Source organism: Hemitrygon akajei, chromosome 19, assembly GCF_048418815.1.
Source record: "Hemitrygon akajei chromosome 19, sHemAka1.3, whole genome shotgun sequence".
Classification (NCBI taxonomy): domain Eukaryota; kingdom Metazoa; phylum Chordata; class Chondrichthyes; order Myliobatiformes; family Dasyatidae; genus Hemitrygon; species Hemitrygon akajei.
Window position 1 is genome coordinate 23,133,117 of NC_133142.1, and position 21,393 is coordinate 23,154,509.

Consider the following 21,393-nt stretch of genomic DNA (forward strand, 5'->3'; position numbering starts at 1 on the left):
TCTTTGTTTTTCAACTTTTATCTTATACCTTTGGCATAAGTTGCTGTCTTGTGTTCACCTTGTTGATAATGTGCTGCAAGTTTTCAATACATGGAGTTGGTAAGTTGGGGAACAGACTGACCTTACTGCATAAAAGGGGTGGATACTTAGCTAGGTATTTTAGATATTTAGTAAGATGTATTTGTCTATTCACACCAGTTTATTTCAGAACGTGCCAGTTTCAGATGTTTTATATATGGTACAGAAACTGGGCTGTGTTGTTGAGCTCATCATCCACATTTATCACCTCAGTTCTTCCATGCTCACTTTTCCTTGTGCTGGAAGCTGAGGACTGATTGCATTTTAACTCTGCGTCTTTGTTGAATGATAAGGTCTGAATAACAATAGGCTCTAGTTTAGTGCAGTATTGAAGTCCCCACTTGCAAATCTGGAAGGTATATGTATGCTTGCTTCCTAATCTGTAGACATAAACTCCCCACTGGAGTCAGACAAGACCTAGAAAGCGATTTTCTAAATTATTCTGGGGAATCCCCGCAAGACCAGACCAGGCCCTCTTACAGAGGAGCCCAGCGGTGGACTGTAATAAAAGATTCAGACCTGTCAGTAAGTCTCGGACTCATTGTGTGCTTAGAGCATGTGAATTGCTGATTGAGGAGAACTGGTAAGGTTTCTGCTTGGAATCACCTGCAACATCCAAATTGATGTAATTATCTCATTTTGGTATAAAATTAATTAAACTGCAAAGTTTCCAGGAGGCCTGCTTTGCATAATTGTGTAAGAGGGATACTTACACATAGATTTGTGATCAGAATCATTTTGGTCTTCTACTTATTTGATCTCGTTTACACATTGGAAGGTAGATTCTTTTGAAAAAGTACCAAATTTCAATTTCATCTTTCATGCCTAAAATAAAGGAGAATCTCCATCCATATTAAAAAGAAATGTAAACTATTTTATTAATTAAAAATATTGTATGTGAAAACTAAATTAAGATAGACAATTAAACATTTTTTAAAGTGAGGCAATGCAGCTGACATGGGACAGGATTGGAAAGACTTCCTGGTTGAATATAATTTTGATATTCTGGAAGTCCGTGACTCTAGTCGTCCAGCTGGCAGAGAAGTGCAACACCACGCTTGATCCAGTGCTCAACTGGCCGATCTGTAGGCAGAAGCATGGCAATAACAAAGTTGGTCGAGTGTCCTGTGGTAGAGAGGGTTCCTTTTCGCTCACTAGTTTTGTAGACTGGACAGATGTAGTCGAGCGAAGACTTGAAATCTTCCTTTTTATCTTGAGAAAAATAGAGTTCAATGTAATTGATGTGCAAAGTAATTTGATTCCTTTTTTTTAGAATGGAGTACAGATTCAAAAAAACTAACATAATTGTTAGGATCATTTCACCTTGCTTTTAATCTTGGCTTTTATTAGTAGCTCATCTCCTTATTGCACTAAGATATGAAATCTGACAGGTTACTCATAAAAAAATGCAAGAGTAGCCAACAGGGTACTTCCCATTTTAATTTCCCCACATTTATAGGAAATGTCCTCCTCTCTTTGGTACCTCGACACAGGAATATATCAACAAACATGGGTACTCCAAACTGTGGATCATCAGTTTGGTTTGTACCTCTGCAGGAGTATTTCTGCAGAAAGTACACTCCGTGGCCACAGTATTAGGTTGAGTGCCTTTAAAAAGTACTCATCCACCACCCCCTCCCTGGAAGTTTTCATGTTTTATTGTTTTATAACGTTGAATCACAGTGGATTTAATTTGGCTCTTTTGACACTGATCAACAGAAAAATTCTCTTTCATGTCAAAGTGAAAATAGATCTCTACAAAGTGATCTAAATTAGTTACAAATATAAAACACAAAATAATTGATTGCGTAAGTATTCACCCCCTTCAAGTCAGTATTTAGTAGATGCACCTTTGGCAACAATTACAGCCGCGAGTCTGTGTGGATAGGTCTCTATCAACTTTGCACATCCAGACACTGCAATTTTTCCCCATTCTTCTTTACAAAACTGCTCAAGCTCTGTCAGATTGCATGGGGATCATGAGGAAACAGCTCTTTTCAAGTCCAGCCACAAATTCTCAACTGGATTGAGGTCTGAACTCTGATTTGGCCACTCCATGACATTAACTTTGTTGCTTTTAAGCCATTCCTCTGTAGCTTTGGCTTTATGCTTGGGGTCATTGTCTTGCTGGAAAGCAAATCTTCTCCCAAGTTGCAGTTCTCTTGCAGACAGCATCAGATTTCCCTCCAGGATTTCCTGTAGTTTGCTGTATTCATTTTACCCTCTTCCTTCACAAGCCTTCCAGGGTTTGCTGCAGTGAAGCATCCCCACAGAATGAAGCAGCCACCACTATGCTTCATGGTAGGGATGGCGTGTTTTTGATGATGTGCAGTGCTTATCCCAAATATAGTGTTTAGTCTGATGGCCAAAAAGCTCAATTTTGGTTTCATCAGACCATAGAACCTTCTTCCAGCTGCCTTCAACGTCTCCCATGTGCCTACTGGCAAACTCTACCAGAGATTTTATGAGTTTTTTTTTCCAACAGTGGCTTTCTCTTTGCCACTCTCCCATAAAGCTGCAACTGGTGAAGCACCTGAGCAACAGTTGTATGCGCAGTCTCTCGCATCTCAGCCACTGAAGCTTGTAAATCCTCCAGAGCTGTCATAGGTCTCTTGGTGGCCTCCCTCACTGGTCCCCTTCTTGCACAGTCACTCAGTTTTTGGGGACAACCTGCTCTAGGGAGATTTACAGCTGTGCCATATTCTTTCCATTTCTTGATGGCTGACTTAACTGTACTCCAGGGGATATTCAGTAACTTGGAAATTTTCTTGTATCCGTCTCCTGGCTTGAGCTTTTCAATAATCATTTTGTTGAAAAGCTTAGAGTGTACTTTTGTCTTCATGGTGTAGTATTTGCCAGGATACTGACTCACCAGCAGTTGGACCTTCCAGATACAGGTGTATTTTTTCTACAATCAATTGAAACACCTTTGTAGCATATGGTGGTCTCCATTTAATTAATTATGTGACTTCTAAAACCAATTGTCTGCACCATTGATGATTTGGTGTGTCATATTAAAGGGGGTGAATACTTATGCAATCAATTAATTTGGGTTTTATATTTGTAATTAAGTTAGATCACTTTGTAGAGTTTTCACTTTGACATGAAAGGGTCCTTTTACTGTTGATCTTTGTCAAAAAAGTCAGCTTAAATCCACCGTGATTCAATGTTGTAAACAATAAAACATGAAAACTTCCAAGGGGTGAGTGGTGATTACTTTTAAATAGCACTGTACATCCGTACACTTTATTGTTAATGCAAACATCTAATTGGCCAATCATGTGGTAGCAGCTCAGTGCGTTAAAGAATGCAGACATGGTCAAGAGGTTCAGTTGTTGCTCAGACCAAACACCAGAATGGGAAAGAGATGTGATCTAAGTGACTTTGAATGTGGAATGATGGTTGGTGCCAAACCGGGCAGCTTGAATATCTCAGAAACTGCTGATCTACTGGGATTTTCACACACATCAGTCTCCAGATTTTACAGAGAGCGGTGTCAGAAACAGAAATAATCCAGACAGCGGCAGTTCTGTGGGTGAAAACACCTTGTTAATGAGAGAGGTCAGAGGAGAATGGCCGGACAGTTCATTACCACTGGTTTAGACTGACGGGAAGGCAACGGTAACCACACATTACAGCAGTGGTGTGCAAAAGAGCATTTCTGAACGCACAGTACATTGAACCTTGCAGTGGATGGGCTACAGCAACAGAAGACCACACCAGGTTCCCCTCAAGGCCAGTTTGTTAGGTACACCCCTGTACCTAATAAAGTGGCCACTGAGTGTATATTCTAAACTAAAGACTTCTTCGGGATTATGAAGCAAAACTAGGCAAGAATTGTTATCCAAACTCCCATGCGCTCTGCACCTTGAAATCTAATAGACTGGCCTGGGCTGTGGTGGGGCTCCTAATTTGACAGTCGGGTGACTCTAGGCCCTAAGCGACATTGAAACCTTTGAACTTTGCTAACTTTTAAAGTTGTGAGTTTTTCAAACGGTCTCTAAAAGCCTCTTTTTATTTTATCTTGTTGGATGTGCAAAACTGTTGCAGTTTGTGCCATGATGGTACACCCTGTGTTTTGTTGGGTAGGGAAGTTCCAAGATTTAGATCAAGCATCAATGGAATGATAATTTATTGCTAAGTCATTATGATACAAGATTTGAAGGGAAACCCCTAGGAGGTGGTGCTCCTGTCCTTGCTGATATAGGTCAGAGACTTGGGAGGTGCTGTCAAAGTAACTTAAGTGATCAAATACATGAAGTTCTGTAGACCGAACAAAATGCAAAATGTGCACATCAGCAGCAGAGGAGTAAATGTAGACACGTGTGTTAATGAAGTGGACTATTTATTTCCTGGCTGGTACTGGATGTTGTTGAAGCTTTGACTCAGACAGAACAAATGCTGGAAGAGTATAGAATGAATCACAAACTCCTCATGATATTGCAATATTTACATAGTTTGTCTAGTCGAGTATCTGTTCAACAATTACCCTCAGAAATGGCAAGGGGGTGGGGGATGGTAATGCCACTGAATACTAAGAATGAGTGGTTAGACTCGTTCTTGCTGGCAATAGTAATTGTCTACATCTTATCCAGGGATATGGTATTTAAAATTTTTTAAACCATTTGAATGTTGTCTATGCATTGCTGCATGCAGGGAAACATTGCTTCTGTTCAGAAAAGTTTGGAGGAACTACTGTCATTTAAGTAGATCATTATGAGCAGAACTACTTGCATTAGCCAGCAAGTCAGGCCAAGTATCTTGTGAAAAAGCTGGGGGGAAATGTTTTGCATTTGGTGTGTGGGGGAAATTAGTACAAAGTTAATCACATTGATGCAGTGTTTAGTCAAGGATAAGAGGCCATGAATAATTATTCACTCACTTGGTTGTATCCAGATGATGGGCATAGCATCAAAAAGGAGTTTTGGAAGTTGTTCAGCCATTAACCCACTGAGAGAAGAGGGAAAATAATATATCATATAACATCAAATGATTACAGCATACTAAAAATAATACTCATTGGAATTTCTACATATTCAACAGGAATAGCAATCAATGAAATTGTTCTTGTGTACCTGTTTCGATCCCATCGAGCACCGTCTAAAAACAGCCCGTGGACGTAAGCACCATCTGGAGGCGATCTCATTACTGTATCTCTCGGTAGAACCTGAGGAAATACAACACATTTCAATTCCTGCTTTTGGTTAAAAACCGAGCTAAAACTTTAGTTGTGAAGTGACCCTGAACAACATAGCTATACAAACAAGAAGAAGAATTCTTAATATTTACTTATTTGAGAGAAAGGGGAATGTGATTACAATTTGTTGGGATGACAAATCATTTCCCGGTGGTGGACAAGGCTATTGTTGTCTCTGAGATAAAACACCAAGTTGTATACGCATTGAAATATTGCATTAGTGATAAAATACAGACTTTTCCACAAAGCTAGATTTTATTTTGTTACTTTAGAGTTACTGGATGGTATAAGGCCCTTTCATGGCCATTAAGATCGTGCTGCCCAATTACACCCATAGGACAATTAACCTACTAACCCGTACATTTTTTGCGATGTAGGAGGAAACCCACGTAGTCACGGATGAATGTACAGCAGTGGGAATTGAACCCCGGAGGCTGGCACTGTAAAATGTCGGGCTAACCACCACACTATCGTGCAACCTGTTTTAGTGCCTGCTCACTTACTCAATGGCAGCAAGACCAAAGAGCTAATTATTGACCAGGTGGGGGAAACTAGAGGTCCATGAGCCGGTCCTCATCGGAGGATCAGAGGTGGAGAGGGTCAGCAACTTTAAATTCCTCAGTGTTATTATTTCGGATGACCTGTTCTGGGCCCGGCACACAAGTGCAGTCACAAAGAAAGCACGGCAGCGCGTCTACTTCTGCAGGAGTTTGCAAAGATTCAGCATGACATCTAAAACTTTGACAAACTTGTATAGGTGTGTAGTGGAGAGTATATTGACTGACTGTATAACAGCCTGGTCTGGAAACACTAATGCCCTTGAACAGAAAATCTTACAAAAAGCAGTGTCTATGGCCCAGCCTATCACTGAGCACATCTATATGAAGTGTTGACAGCATCCACCATCAGGGACCCCCACCACCCAGGATATGCTCTCTCCTTGCTGCTGTCATCAGGAAGAAGGTACGGGAGCCTCAGGACTCACATAACCAGGTTCAGGAACAGTTATTACCCTCAACCATCAAGCTCTGGAACCAAAGGGGATAACTTCAATCAGCTTTGTGTGCCCCATCATTGAAATGTTCCCACAACTTATAGAGTCACTTTCAAGGACTCTTCATCTCATGTTTTTGATATTTATTGATTTCTTATGTATACACTGTTATGAAACCAGTAACTGGTTTCACTTACCAGCAAAGATAGATATGTCAGTTGAAGTCCAATGGTACTATTTTCAAAAGTTTTATTAATAAAGGGGCACAAAAATTAAGGTTAATACAAACATTCAGATAACATGCGTCAATACTCAATCTAAAACGCAGGTACATTAATAATCACTCAGAAAATAAGCTCTTTCGTTGTCTAGGGTATAATACTGAGTCCAATTGGAAATATAAAGAGTCACTCTGAAGTCTGCAGGCTTTTCCCTTTTGGTTTCACGTGTTGGAGAGAGAGAGAGAGATAAACGGAAAAACTTGCCCAAAACATCCATGGAATCAGGGGAGCGATCTTCCCCGTTGGTTCCAGCCACAAACCCCGCATTCGGAATTTAACGCACGTGGCTTCGTTCAAAATGGCTTCCCGTTCCCACGGGAAGCGGTATCGTTCTTCTTGGTGCGTCTGAGGGTCGTCCTCTTTCAGACCCTTCTTTATACTGCCTCACGGGATCTCAGGTGTCAATCAGGTTGCAGGTGATGCAATCTCTCTCTCAACCAGCCCACTTTGCCCGAGGGCTTTACAATGTCCCTGCGAGTTGGCACGTCTGCAGTTCCCAGGTGTCTCCTGAGAACAATGCCACAGTCGCCAGCTTTTGTCCCAGTGGAATGCGGTATCCAGCACGTTGCTGTCTTTCCATTTCCTGTGTCCATTCGGCCTGTCTCTCTTGCTCTCTCTCTCGGGTCATTGACCCCCCTTTTCACTAGGGCTCTTGCAATTCTCACAAAGGAGGGGGCTGGTATCATAACAACACACATTTATTTATTTACTTTTCTTTCTGTATTTGCAATGTTTGCTGTCTTTGCACACTGGTTGAATGCCCAAGTTGGCGCAGTCTTTCATTGATTCTATTATGGTTATTAGTCTGTAATGGATTTATTGAGTGTGCCCACGAGAAAATGAACCTCAGGGTTGTATATGGTGGCATACAAGGACTTTGATAATAAATACACTTTAAACTTTGTGTCCGGATGATAGGCACTGCAGCAAAAAAGAGTTTTGGAAATTGATCCCAATAACAATAAAGTTGCATTTGATTAATGGGAGAAGAACAGTGCAAGTGTCATTAATTTACATAAGGAGGAGGAAAATATTAGAGAATGAAGAAACAAAATTGAAATAAGACATATTACCTCATACTCAAATCCCAACAAGTCAATAGGGATAGTGTACTTTCTGGCATAATTCTGCATGACTCCAGTCAGGAAGGCCTGGGTAAAGAAGAACCCAGACAACCAGAAGACATTGGGCTTTTCTTCATCAAACCATTTCTGTCAAGTATAAAGCAGTGTATTATGATTTGATATTTAGCATTCAATTACATTTAAGGATTGATCATTGATATTCATGTGCTTTCAAATGGTCAATCAAAAGCTCTGGAGATGAAACTGGATGGAGAAATGTCCATTTCCTGGGCGAACAAAGAGGCCTTTTCTTTTAGAAATGGTGTCTACAGTGCATAGATAATGGTGGATGTCATACTAAAGAGAGCCTTGGGCACACGTGCATCAAAAACACAGAAACACGCTCCATTTAAGCATTTCACGATATCAGTTAACAGAAAGGATCAATTTTATTCATCATATACACTTAGATGTATTAGAAATTTGCCACTGTGTGTTGGGCAGGGTGTGACATGCAACAAAAAACAACATTCAACACACATAAAGAATAAGAGATGATATAAAAAGTTAGAGGTTAAAGTACAGACATAGAATAAAATGTACATAAATACATAAATGCCAGCATGTATTTACAATGTGAATAGCATTATAAAAATGGTTTAAAGTGTTTACTGTGCAATGACAGGGGTGGAAAGGACAGATGTATTTCAAGTCAGAATGTTGAACTGCTACAAGATCCTTGGTACGTTCTAATCCGCAATCAAGTCTCAAACTTATATTAAGGTGCTGCTTAATAGAAGGAGTGGCATTGACTCTTTGTAGAGGGGGTCCGTTCAGATATATGTGAATCAAGCCACAGGGCTGCAAGCTATGTGCAAGTCATCTGTTCAGCTGACCATCCACGCTGGCTTTGACTGGTGTTAACAACACCTAGTATTGGTGAACTCCTGAAGCATCCAGTTTATGAACAATAGGGTCAAGCTCGGGGGAAACTCAGAGGCCACACATTTGGTACATGGCAGCCGTTGATATTACAACAATCCACAATTCATCTTGTTTTCAACTGAAATATGATAACTGCTTGGCACCACTTAATTGACCCGGGTTGGCATTTTGGGTGATTTTCTTCCAAGCATAATGCCAAGGGGCTTTAATAGTCACACGACACACAAGCCTGCACAACTTAACCTAAGCGGAGACACACAAACATTGTACTGATTGTGGTAAGCCTTTTGGTTTCTAACTGAATTGAAATGCTATGCAATTATTACCTGTAAGAATTCTAGTCGTGCCAAAAAATCAGTGATGTAGTTTCCTAATGGTTTAAGGCTGGGATAAGAGCGCTTGGCCCACTTCTCAGGCAGTTTTCCCACTAGCAAGCTTCCTGCTAGGGCCTCCAGTGCAGAGTCCATCACCACTAGGCCTTTAATTGCTTTCTGGAGATTCTGAAGGGTGAATCGTACTGTTCGAATTAAACTGAAATTGATAACAAAAATTTTTTTTTAAAAATTGTATCAGGGTACAGGGCACTATTTTCTTTTACAGTTAATTTCCAATAACTTGCTTTCAGGTTATTCATAAATCCCAATGTCTACACACCAGGAACCTGGTTCCCACTTTATTGATCATTGGGTCCTAGGTTCCCACACTCCCCCACTACTCACCACTGTTGACTGTCACTGATTGGGGCCCTGGTTCAGATGTTCCTTAACACTCATCAGGGCTTAAATTCATGTCCCTTCTTAAAACTTACTGGGTCTCTGGTTCTCACACTTCCTTTAAACTTACTGTAGATCCAGTAAGAATTTATTATTCTCCTGTGAAACTTCGAAATAAAATTGAATAGATAGTATATTGGAATATAAGGAGTTAATCATGGAGTTTTACTGTATATAATAAACTAAAACCCCACACATAAGTATAGAGTTAAACCTTTAGTTAGAAAAAAAACAAAGAACTTAAGATGTTTAGATTGTTATCTCAATGCATTGCCTTTATCACCTTAATTAGATCTCTTCTTAGTCAAATGTAATTACGAGAGCACAATCTTAATCTATTCAATTATTTTAGCCCAGGTATAATTCATCCTTCTAAACATACTGTATTATTCTTGAGACACAACATTCAGATATCCAGAACTGGACACAGGTCATTAAATGGGAATAACTAGAGCTTTATATAACCTTAACATATCTTCCACTGCTTACATCCTGGCTCCATGAGATAAAGATCAATTAGTCACAGTCATCACAAACACCTCCTCCCACCAAACCCCGTTCCCACCCACTCAGGATCACATGTAATTTCAAAGTTCAAAGTACATTTATGATCAAAGTATGTATACAATATACAGCCTTGAGGCTTGTCTCCATAAGGACAGCCACAAAACCAAGAAACCCAGCAGAACCCATAGAAAGACTGTCAAACAGCCAGTGTGCAGGAGGATAAAAATATCAAATGGTGCAACTAGCAAAGGCAAGCCAACTACATGAAAATGAGTCCACAGCCGCGAAGCCCGGTCATCACTGCAGCCAATCCAGTAGCCGTTGCAGGCCACAGCCTCTGTTCAGCACACAGATGAGTAAAGCCCGTAGAGCAGCGAGCTGAACAGGCCCGTCCCGACCCCCTGACCCTTTTTTACTTGGAACATTTTTTTTCTCCGGTTCCACAGCTCCCAGCTTCTCACCACCTGGAAAATCCTTCAAGTTCCTTTAATCCAAACTGGATGACACAACTTCATCCATTTTCACTAAGAACTGATCTGCTACATGTATCCTCAAATCAATTTCTCTGTGCAACTTTCTGTTTCCATTTATGCTAGTTAGCTGTACGTTCTTTCATCAGCAAAACACGACACTTGTTTCTCCATTCATTCATCCAAATTACTTTTCCAATACAATAAATGTGTAGCGTAAATCTGAAAAACTGGAGGATAAAAGATAGATCCTGCCAACTTCACCATATTTACTATTTATTTGGCCTGTTTTTAGTCAGTAGCCAATATTTATTTCTCTTTTAATGTAAATTAATATCATGTTAAATCTTTATCTTTTTAATCTTAAAAATCTACTTACTTATTGAATCGTTCCATCTCTTGCACTAACACTGTGTTCATGCTCTCTTCATACTTTACTGGGTATTTTGTTAGTGCTTTGTCAATATCAAAGTCCACTGGCAACTGGCAGAGAAATAATCACAAATTTTGTTTTATTACTAAAAGAATGAGCCACATTATACAGAATGTGATAGCTGCTTACTGACATGAAAAGTTCACTGAACTTGGCAATCCATGTTTTAACTGACACTGTCTTGCACTTTGATGTGAAACAGTTGCACAATGAAGAGCTAACAGCATCTTCTTGACTCTCAGTACCTTTGACAGAATGTCTGATGCAATATTTTCCAACATGTGGTCACTGACGCCTGACGAACCTCCCTGTCCACTGCCTCCCTGAGTTAGCAGCAGTGAATCAAACAGTATCTTAGTCTGATGCAAATCTTTCGAAATGTCTACATTTTCATGCATCCCAAATACTTCAGGATGCTGAGTTGAAGGCAGTTTCTGTGGAAACAATGATAAGTATGAAAAGTTATGCCCAATAAGCGACAAAGATTCACTTTTAACAGCTGGCTGACAGTTTTGTGCGCTGGTAATCCCTGGCCCACAATCAGAATCAGGTTTATTAACACTGGCATGTGTCGTGAAATTTGTTAAATGGCAAATCATGGACAGTACTATTCTTTAAGTGGTTACTTTTAAGATTGCCCTATAAATAGCTAAGGTGAAACAAGGACAAAATTGTAATTACCATTGAAAATCTCACTACATTAAATTCAATATTCAAATGCATTGAATAAAATCCAATAACTTTTCAAGTACCTTAATGAAGTCAATGTAGTCATTGTAGCTCCCTTTGGGGGGTGCACAGTAATTTCTGCTGGGGGAAAATGCATATCTTGGATTTACTATCACCTCAGTATTGTAGAAATCTGTCAATATTGTCATCAGTAAACGCCTGTCCCAGTCGTCTGTCACACGACCTCCATAATTACATTCTCCAGTCAGGTACGTGATGGCTTCGAATGGAACATTGTCATATTCATTAATGAAGAGCTGTAAATCACAAAGACAAGAATTAAAATACCATGGAACAAATTAATCTGATGTTCCCTTACAGATTTGAGATATTGCGGGTGTGAAATTTGTTAAATGGCAAATCATGGACAGAACTATTCTTTAAGTGGTTACTTTTAAGATTGCCCTATAAATAGCTAAGGTGAAACAAGGACAAAATTGTAATTATTGTTGAAAATCTCACTTCATTAAATTCAATATTCAAATGCATTGAATAAAATCCAATAGCGACCCTTGTGCCTGTCCTGTCGCTGAGCAGCAGTGAACCATCTGATTGGCCTATCAGAGTTCTCTTTGAGAACTACCGTAGATTCCGGACTACAGAGCGCACCTGATTAAAAGCCGCTGGCTCTAATTTTAGAAAGAAAATCAATTTTGTACTTGTACAGGCCGCACCGGATTTTCGGCCGCAGGTGTCCCACGTTGTAATATGAGATATTTACACAGAAAGATATTACACATGAGGATTTTTTAACTTTTAATTAAATCCATATGGTAACATAAACAAATACATATTGCAAATGCTTTTTTTCGAACCGTGCCTGTAACGCGGCTACTTTTAAATATACGTTGCGTATACTTTTTTACTGAACAACATTCCAATATCTCCTAACGACTGGTAAAAAATATATATACTGCAGCCTACCAGGAAAAGTTATTGATTGCCTTTAACTTAAAAGCAGCGTTCGCTCAGATCTAATGCTGCTCGCGTAATGCGCTCGCCCCCGCCTTCCCGTTTATCGCAAACCGGCATTTTCCCACAAGACGCGGCCAAACCGGGTGTGACGTCATAGCATCCCGCGATGTAGTACAGAAAACAAATATAGTTAAAACACTTCTAACTTTAACTAACAAATGAATTACTAAGCGAAAATATTATAAACTAAATAACTGCCATAAAGGCAGCACAATGCTTTTCTTCGAGTGTTTCCCATGTTGATGAGGGTGAGTACAAATGACTGATTTACAATAATTTAATTGTGAAAGTGCGCTTGATTTATCGTACAATTTCATTGGACCTCTGTGAACTACTCATCAATTTTATTGGTCTACTGTTACGAGGCAAAATGTTTTTGGTGGCATGAAAAAAAATCATGCATTAGCCGCACCGTAGTAAAGGCCGCAGTGTTCAAAGCTGTTCAAAATGTGGGAAAAAAGTAGCGGCTTATAATCCGACATCTACGGTAGTTGACTTTATCAGCATTTCTGATCTGGCTATTGTTCATGATTGCACTTAATAAAGAAAAATCCAAGTGGGTTAAAGTCCTTGAGGAAACAGTTAACTTCAAAATACGGATTAGAATATATTGATGCATCTGCAAACCTGAGATACCTGGATTGTCTGTTGTAAGTGAAAGGGTGTTAACCTTTTCCAAATATCGCTGAATTAGGATAAAGAAAGTTATCTGCTCTTTCCAAATATGATGACAGTGCAGTAATCTCCACTGAAAGTGTGCTCAGGGCATCAAGATACATTGTCCTGGACCATAAATGAAAAAGGGGGAAAAATACTTGCTTGTCCGTGTAAATCCAGATGCATGTAACCTGCAATCTTTAAAATTACTTATTTTAAACTTACTTAAATACTTAACACTTGGTAGGGAAGCTAGCTGAGGAATGGTATATAGAAGAGTAAAAATACAATACATAGACAATTTAATATATCAAACATCTACATATTTCAGAACGACTCAAGTTATGATTCACCTGAACAGCAATACACAAACAAAACAGAAACACTTACTATTAGCTCATAACAATTTTCTAGTCATGTCTTTCAGATTATATTATTTCATGTAATCAGTATTGTACAAGACAGGTGTTATTACTAGTAATTTTTGTTTCATAAATAGCTTTAAGATAAAGCTGGTCAGCCAATATACGTGAACAAAACAAACTATAAGATGGTCATAAGTCTAGTTCTTAATTCTATGGTGCACCCGTATGCTGATGTTTATTACCTGTAATTGTCTCACACTGATTCGCAGGTCAGACTCATTGAATCCATAAGGAATATTCCATCCAAGAGGTCCAAACTTCCTCCTCTCCTGTACAATTGCGTGGAAAAAGCAAAGTCCATAAAGAAGCTTCTCCCAGGCCTTGAGAAAAAAAAGGTGTATAAATTATAAACAGCATATAACTAAAAAGTGTAATGATTTGATAATTACATTTAACTAGTACTTGTACAGGATTGGATCTGAACTGACCAGTTCCTTTCCAACACAGTTGTGGAAAAACACAGGGTCAGAGATTGGGTCAGTGAGGTAGGATTGGAGCAGGTTCAATCGGAGACCAGTGGGAGGTTCATTGGTCATCTTCACGCCATTCTGCAGTATGGTCACGGGAAACTGTAACCAAAGAAAAGGTGCAGAACAGAATAAAATGCAACATCACTCTTTAACACAAAGAAATCATCTGTTCATAAACAACTTCATCAGCAATAAGTTTTCACAGTAATTTATGCAAATTATAAGTGAACAACTATGTACCTTGAAAAATCTACATATTAAATACCACAAAGATACAATGGTTATAACAATATAACACTTTACTTGAAACTGGCATTTGCTATTATTTCATTAGTTTATATAGTTTACCAGGTTATTCACATACTGTATTGTTAAGGATCCCTTCCATCCTTCTAGCATCCTCTTTGACTTTCTACCATCAGGCAGGAGACTCCGATACATAAAAACAGGAATAGTTAGGATGGGAGACAGTCTCTTCTATCAGGCCACTAGGCTTCTGAACTCCCTGCCACATTGCATTCAAAGTGTCACTGGTTAATCTGTCCTGTACCCCACAATATTTAATTTATGCACTTTAGTTTGTTTAGTTATGTGTAATCCATCTATAGATTTCACTCTTACTTTCCTAAGTTATTAAGTGTTATGTATCCTCCAGTGCTTTACACCCTGGTTCAGAGAAACGTCGTGTTTGACGGTATACATCTATATAGTTAAATGACAATAAACTTGAGCAACACATACAAAATGCTGGAGGAACTCAGCAGGCCAGGCAGCATCTGTGGAAAAGAGTAGAATTGATGTTTCAGGCCGAGACCCTTCAGCAGGACTGGAGAATAAAAGATGAGGAGTAGATTTAAAAGGTGGGGGGAGGGGAGAGAGAAACACAAGGTGATAGGTGAAACTGGAAGGGGGAGGGATGAAGTAAATAGCTGGGAAGTTGATTGGTGAAAGAGATACGGGGCGTGAGAAGGGGTGAGTCTGATAGGTGGGGACAGAAGGCCATGGAAAGAAGAAAAGGGGGGCAAGAGCACCAGAGGGAATGATGAGCAGGCAAGGAGATAAGGTGAGAGAGAGAAAAAGGGAATGCGGACTGGTGAAGGAGAGGGTAGGGGAGGGGCCATTACTGGAAGCTCAAGAAATCAATGATCATGCCATCAGGTTGGAGGCTACCCAGACAGACTATAGGGTGTTGATTCTCCAACCTGAGTGTGGCCTCATTGTGACAGTAGAGGAGGCCATGGATTCACATATCAGAATAGGAATGGGCAATGGAATTAAAATAGGTGGTCACAGGGAGATCTCGCTTCTTCTGGTGGATGCAGCATAGCTGCTCAGCAAAACGGTCTCCCAATCTATGTTGGGTCTCACTGATATATAGGGGGCCACACCGGGAGCACCGGACACAGTATATGACCCCAACAGACTCACATAAACTTGACTTGACTTGATGTAATCTGTCTATCTCATTTATTAAATGTCATTTTATATACCATTGTAAAGAAATGATTAATCCGATTACTTTGAAACCTGCTTTCAATGTAGATCACATCTGGAAGAACCCGGACAAATTTTGTGATTTGCTAAATTTTATCCATGAATGACTCCAGCACAATCTGGATACATGGAATCATAGAGCACAGAAATAATCTTTTTGCCCCACCATACCTATGCCAATCATCAACTGCTCATCTGTACTAATCTCACTAAAAGGACTTTGTCTGCAACTTCCACACCTTAGCAATTCAAACGCTCATTTAGAACCCAAATGTAAGAGCGCCTGCCTCCATCACCCACTCAGGCACTAGATTCCAGATTCCAATTGTCTTCTTATTTGAAATAATTCTTTTTCCGATCCCTCCTAAACTTTCTCACACCTATACTCTCTGATTTTAGGTACATCTGCTATAGGAAAAAAAATCTACTATCTTATTTATGCCCCTCATAATGTTGTTTATCTCAATCAGATCTCCCTTGAACATCTCCCACTCCAGTGCACAAACTCTGCATGAAATCAAAATTAGATTGTGTACAATCTAAAGAACAGGCACCACACAATCTAATTTCTTGATCACAGTCTTCAGTCAAATCACAAATAAAACATGACAGCAAGGAGATCAACCCCTCATGCACTGTATTAGCCTAAGCCTTGGCAAAGCAAATTACAATGATCTTATGTTAAATTAACAAGTTATAGAAACATAGAAAATAGGTGCAGGAGTAGGCCATTTGGCCCTTCGAGCCTGCACCGCCATTCAGTATGATCATGGCTGATCATCCAACTCAGAACCCTGTACCTGCCTTCTCTCCATACCCCCTGATCCCTTTAGCCACAAGGGCCATATCTAACTCCCTCTTAAATATAGCCAGTGAACCGGCCTCAACTGTTTCCCGTGGCAGAGAATTCCACAGATTCACCACTCTCTGTGTGAAGAAGTTTTTCCTCATCTCGGTCCTAAAAGGCTTCCCCTTTGTCCTTAAACTGTGACCCCTCATTCTGGACTTCCCCAACATCGGGAACAATCTTCCTGCATCTAGCCTGTCCAATCCCTTTAGAATTTATATATTTGAAAGATTACGTATTCATGTTAACTTTGCTTGTATAGTTATGTAGCTGGTCATTGTTATATGAAAAGAATTGGTAGAACTGAATGTTCCTGAAATGACATTAGTAGATTTTTTTAAAAAATATCTAAATGCAATATTTTCCCCTCGAACAATTTTTTTAACTATTGCTAATGTATACATAATTCAACTTATCAGCAGCTGTCTATGTATTATTATGCATTTGATGGTGTTTTCCTCAATACCTTTGGAGATGGATAGCTGGTGAGCCAGAGGCGGAAGTCAGGGTGGCAGGTCTCACTGTTGAATTCCTCACAAATCTTCTCCAGCGTTGGCATCCAGGACACAGCCAGGTGGCAATTTTGCAGACATACCCAAGTGCCGTCAAGCATACCTTGTTTTATCATTTTCCCAGCAATTGGGCCTTGCCCCTGGCCAAGAGAGATTGACTGGAACTGACTTGCATCCATGTTCTTATCATTTGTTAACTTTAGTAAACCTACAAAGGATTACATAATCACGGTAGAAAATCAATGTTGTTTGGAAACAGGATCCAATTTCTCCCTTAATTACTCTATCGACAATATTTGTGATTGCGAATATATTTTTAACATCTCTTATGACACCAATGACATAAGTAGAAAAGGGGAGGAGGTTCGGAAGAGAGAATTTATGGAGTTAGGTAGAAAGCTGAAAGTAGGACCTCCAGGGCAGTAATCTCTGGATTGCTGTCTATGCCATGCACCACTGAGGGCAAGAATAGGATGATTTGGCAGATGGATGAGGAGCTGGAGTAGGGGGCAGAGCTTCAGATTTCTGGATCATTGGAATCTTTTCTGTGCAAGGTATGACCTGTACAAAAGGGATAGTTAACACCTGAAGCTGAGGTGGAACAACATCCTTGCTGGCAGGTTTGCGAGGGCTGTTGGGGAGGGTTTAACCCCTGCTGTGGACCACTCTGACGGTCCAAGACACCGACTTCTACATAGAAGGGATCCGTATGCTCCACAACCATTGGACTAAGTGTGTAAATGTAGGAGGGGACTATGTTGAAAAATAAATGTGTTAGGTTTTCTAAAATTGACTCCTACCTTACGGCACAAACTTATCAATCACCCCTCATATAACAACACACGTTGCCAACATTTCAATCATAACTGCAGTCACCACCACTTCTCAATCTAGGGAACCCTAACATTTATTATTACCCCACACCTGCTAGTCCACACACAGCACCATCCAAATGCATTATAAGTTTAGTGCCCACTTGGGCTAAGGCATACCTCTTCACTCAGCAAGTAACTAGAATTTAAACAATTGACATCAAAGAATAGTGAGAAATGTATCAAAAGCCTCATCACATGATACAGAAATGTTATTATCAATAACATTTATAATAGAATTAATAAAACTGCACCTTTGCATCCTCATGTTCATATACAATGTACTACTTCATTGCTAAAAGCTGAACAAATGCAGAAGAAACGTTACATATCCATGATCCGAGGGACCCACAGCAACTCACTTGCCATTGGGTCGGCTCCTGGAGAAAGTATAAATAAAAGTGGAATAGTAGCATTGGAATCTCCAAAACTCTTCGCTAAATCAAACGGAGGGGGCTCCACAAAGCGTTTCCCCAGCTTTTCTGTAACAAAATTTATCACCGCTGGCATGATCTGAAAGACAGAACATGGCATTTTCAGAAATATGGTCAAAAAGTCATTATGGTTTTAATTTCCTTCTAGAAATGGAAGTAACTTCTCCCAGCAGATAATAATTGTTCCAATAAATGGAAAAAAAATCAAGAACATTTGAGATAACAGCATAGGTTCAAATCCTTAAGATAATATGAATTATAAGATTCACCTGCATCTTTTGTTTTCTCTAATTTGTACAAGATTAATTTAAAATAAAAGTTCTGAAGTATCTACATTTCAGTCTCTTGCAGAAGAAATGCTATGGTATACCACTCCTTTAGTCAACTTCTACATGGCGATATTCTGTAACACTGACCATTTGAAAATGCTATGAAAGTATTTCAAACATTACATATGAGAAAATAATAAATACTGTGTTGAGCAGGATAGTCAAACAAGAAGTTCTCACCTTTACAATGGAGAAAAACAAATCATTAAAAAAGCAATTCTGGTAGACGTTCCATAAACACAAGAGATCTACAGATGCTGGAAATCCAGAGCAACACACACAAAATGCTGGAGGGACTCAGCAGGTCAGGAACTGAATAAACAGTTGATGTCTCGGGCTGAGAACTTCTCCATGACTAGAAAGGAAAGAGAGATGCCAGAATAAAAAGTTTGGGCGGTGGGGGGGAAGGAGGACTAGGTAAGAGTAGGGTGGAGCCCGGTGGGTGGGAACAGTCATGGGCTGGAGAAGAAGCAGTGGATAATGGGAGAAAGAGAAGAAGAAAGGCAACGGGGGAGGTGATAGGCAGGTGAGAAGAAGAGGTAAGAGGCCAAAGTGGGAAATAGAAGAAGAGGGATGAGAAAGGGAACAAAAAATTACTGATAGGAGAAATGGATGTTCATGCCATCAGGTTGGAGGGCGTCCAAACGGAATGTGAGCTGTTGCTTCTCCTTCACCGTGAGAGTGACTTCATCCCTTTGAAGATGGTGGAAGTTGATGTGTTGGATGCGGAGGCTCATGGGGTGGTGGGTGAGGACAAGAGGAACTCTATCTCCGTTAAGGTGGTGGGAAAATGGCATGAGTGCGGATGTCCAAAGAATCGGAAGAGATGTGAGTGAGGGTAGCATCAATGTGGAGGAAGGGAAGCCCAGTTTTTGAAGAAGAACAGCATCTCTGGTGTCCTGGAAAAGAAAGCTGCAGCCTAGGAAACGATGCAGTGGGGACAAAGGAATTGAGAAAACTAAACAGCATTTTACAGGAGACAGGGTGGGAAGAGTTACAGTCAAGATAGCCAAGGGAATCGGTAGGTTTATAAAAGATGTTGGTAGAAATTTTGTCTCCCGCAATAGTGACAGCGAGATCGAGAAAGGGGAGAGTGGTTTCAGAAATGGTGCATGAAGCAACACCAATGTCAATATACCTTCCCTGTTAATGCTGCCCAACTCTTCCTGTACTACAATGACAACTGCAATAGTGCTGCTTCACGCACCCACGCTGAGGTCATCAATTTCCTCAACTTTGTCTCCAACTTCCACCCTGCTCTTAAATTCACTAATCCTTCTCCTGTCAGATATCCTTGCAAACAACAGAAATGCTACACCTGCCCATTCACCTCCTTCCTCACCTCCAAACAGTCCTTCCAGGTGAGGCAACACTTCACCTGTGAATCTGCTGTGATCGTCATTGTATCCCGATGCGGCCTCGCCTACATTAGAGAGACGCGATTGAGTGATTGGTCTGTCAAGCCTCTGCTCCGTCTGCCAAAAGCTGGATTTCCTGGCAGTCGACCATTTTAATTCCTATCCCCATTCCTGTTCCGGCATGTCGGTGCATGGCCCATGAAGGGGCCACACTTAGGGTGGAAGAGCATCACCTCATATTCCATATCGGTAGCCTCCAAACTGATGGCATGGACATCGACTTCTTCTGGTGATTTTTCTTTGTCTCCTCCCTCCTTCCCCATTCTGGCTTTTTACCCCTTCTCCTCTCCTGTCTATCATCACTCCTTGGTGTCCCTCCTCCTTCCCTTTCTCCCGCGGTCCACTCTCCTCTCCTTTCAGATTCCTTCTTCTCAAACTCTTTATCTTTCCCACCCACATGGCTATAGTCCTCCTTCCCCATTCCCTCCCCACTATTTATTCTGATGACTTCAACCTTCCTTCCTAGTCCTGAAGAAGAGTCTCAGCCTGAACCACAGATGTTTGTTCATTTCTATAGATGTTGCCTGACCTGCTGAATTCCTCCAGCATCTTGTCTGTGTTGTTCTGTTAGGTGTTTAATAACTGAAATATTACACCCATTTCATGCTGCATTTAAATACACTGTGGTAGGTTTTCAGAGATAAATATATCAGGTAATTTAACTAACACAATAGTATAGAAATGTTTGCAGTTCTATTGTAAAAAGACTGGGGACTAACAGAAATAGTCTTTCAAAGAAATGGCATAGACATAATCTACTCAAAATATGCCTCTATTATTGGAAAATATATAAACCTGGAATTCTAGAAGAACTGGGCCAGTCAAAGGTACCTGTGTAAAGAGAAAACTCAGAAACATTTTTTTTTACCTTGTCTGGTCGAAGCATCCTCAGGATAATCATCTTCTGAAGTTCATTGATATTTTTATCCCATGGACTTGGTAAAGGCTCATTGTGTGGTTCTTTACTTTCATAGATCTTGTGCCATTCTCGAATAAACTTGGAGAAATGATCCCTATTTGGAAATTGTAGGTACATACTTTTTATTTTTACATTTTACTATTTTTTAAAACACAAAATTATTGTTAACTTACTCACAAGAATAGAAATCTACAAACTTTATAAAATTGTTAGATTAATGTTTTTTTAAAAAACTTAATAAGAATATGAAAGCAAAGCCTACTCGATCAATATCTGACACTATAGGTTCTCAACTAGCTTGAAAATAATTTGTCACAGCACTGTATTCATTTTAAATCACAGCCACAAGCAGCAGTCATTCTTAACCCATGCTCTTCATGTAAGGTGTTCATTAATGCAAGTTGCCACAACTGCAATGTGATTTTGATTATTCAAAGGCTTCTAAACTGCTAAACAGGTGTAAATGAAAAGGTAGTTATGAAAACGTACTGAGGCTACATCCACACTAGACCGGATAATTTTGAAAATGCCGGTTTCGCATAAAAACGATAGGCGTCCACACTATGCGTT

The 21,393-nt window shown here is 40.0% G+C and overlaps 1 protein-coding gene across 1 annotated transcript in view; it reads right to left on the reverse strand.

Annotated features, from left to right (window-relative positions):
* Nucleotides 1-949: 949 nt before the first annotated feature.
* The window catches only part of dnah12 (dynein, axonemal, heavy chain 12), a 160,435-nt gene continuing 139,991 nt past the window's right edge, over nt 950-21,393 (reverse strand). Inside the window, exons 61-73 of the mRNA XM_073072245.1 lie at nt 20,773-20,917; nt 18,086-18,236; nt 16,806-17,059; nt 13,957-14,097; nt 13,711-13,848; nt 11,495-11,728; nt 10,988-11,176; nt 10,689-10,792; nt 8,886-9,090; nt 7,624-7,761; nt 5,154-5,245; nt 4,961-5,028; nt 950-1,290 (exon numbers count right to left, since the gene is read on the reverse strand). Coding sequence (XP_072928346.1) covers nt 1,100-1,290; nt 4,961-5,028; nt 5,154-5,245; nt 7,624-7,761; nt 8,886-9,090; nt 10,689-10,792; nt 10,988-11,176; nt 11,495-11,728; nt 13,711-13,848; nt 13,957-14,097; nt 16,806-17,059; nt 18,086-18,236; nt 20,773-20,917 — 2,050 coding nt within the window. The 3' untranslated portion in view covers nt 950-1,099. The remainder of the gene's footprint in view (nt 1,291-4,960; nt 5,029-5,153; nt 5,246-7,623; nt 7,762-8,885; nt 9,091-10,688; nt 10,793-10,987; nt 11,177-11,494; nt 11,729-13,710; nt 13,849-13,956; nt 14,098-16,805; nt 17,060-18,085; nt 18,237-20,772; nt 20,918-21,393) is intronic.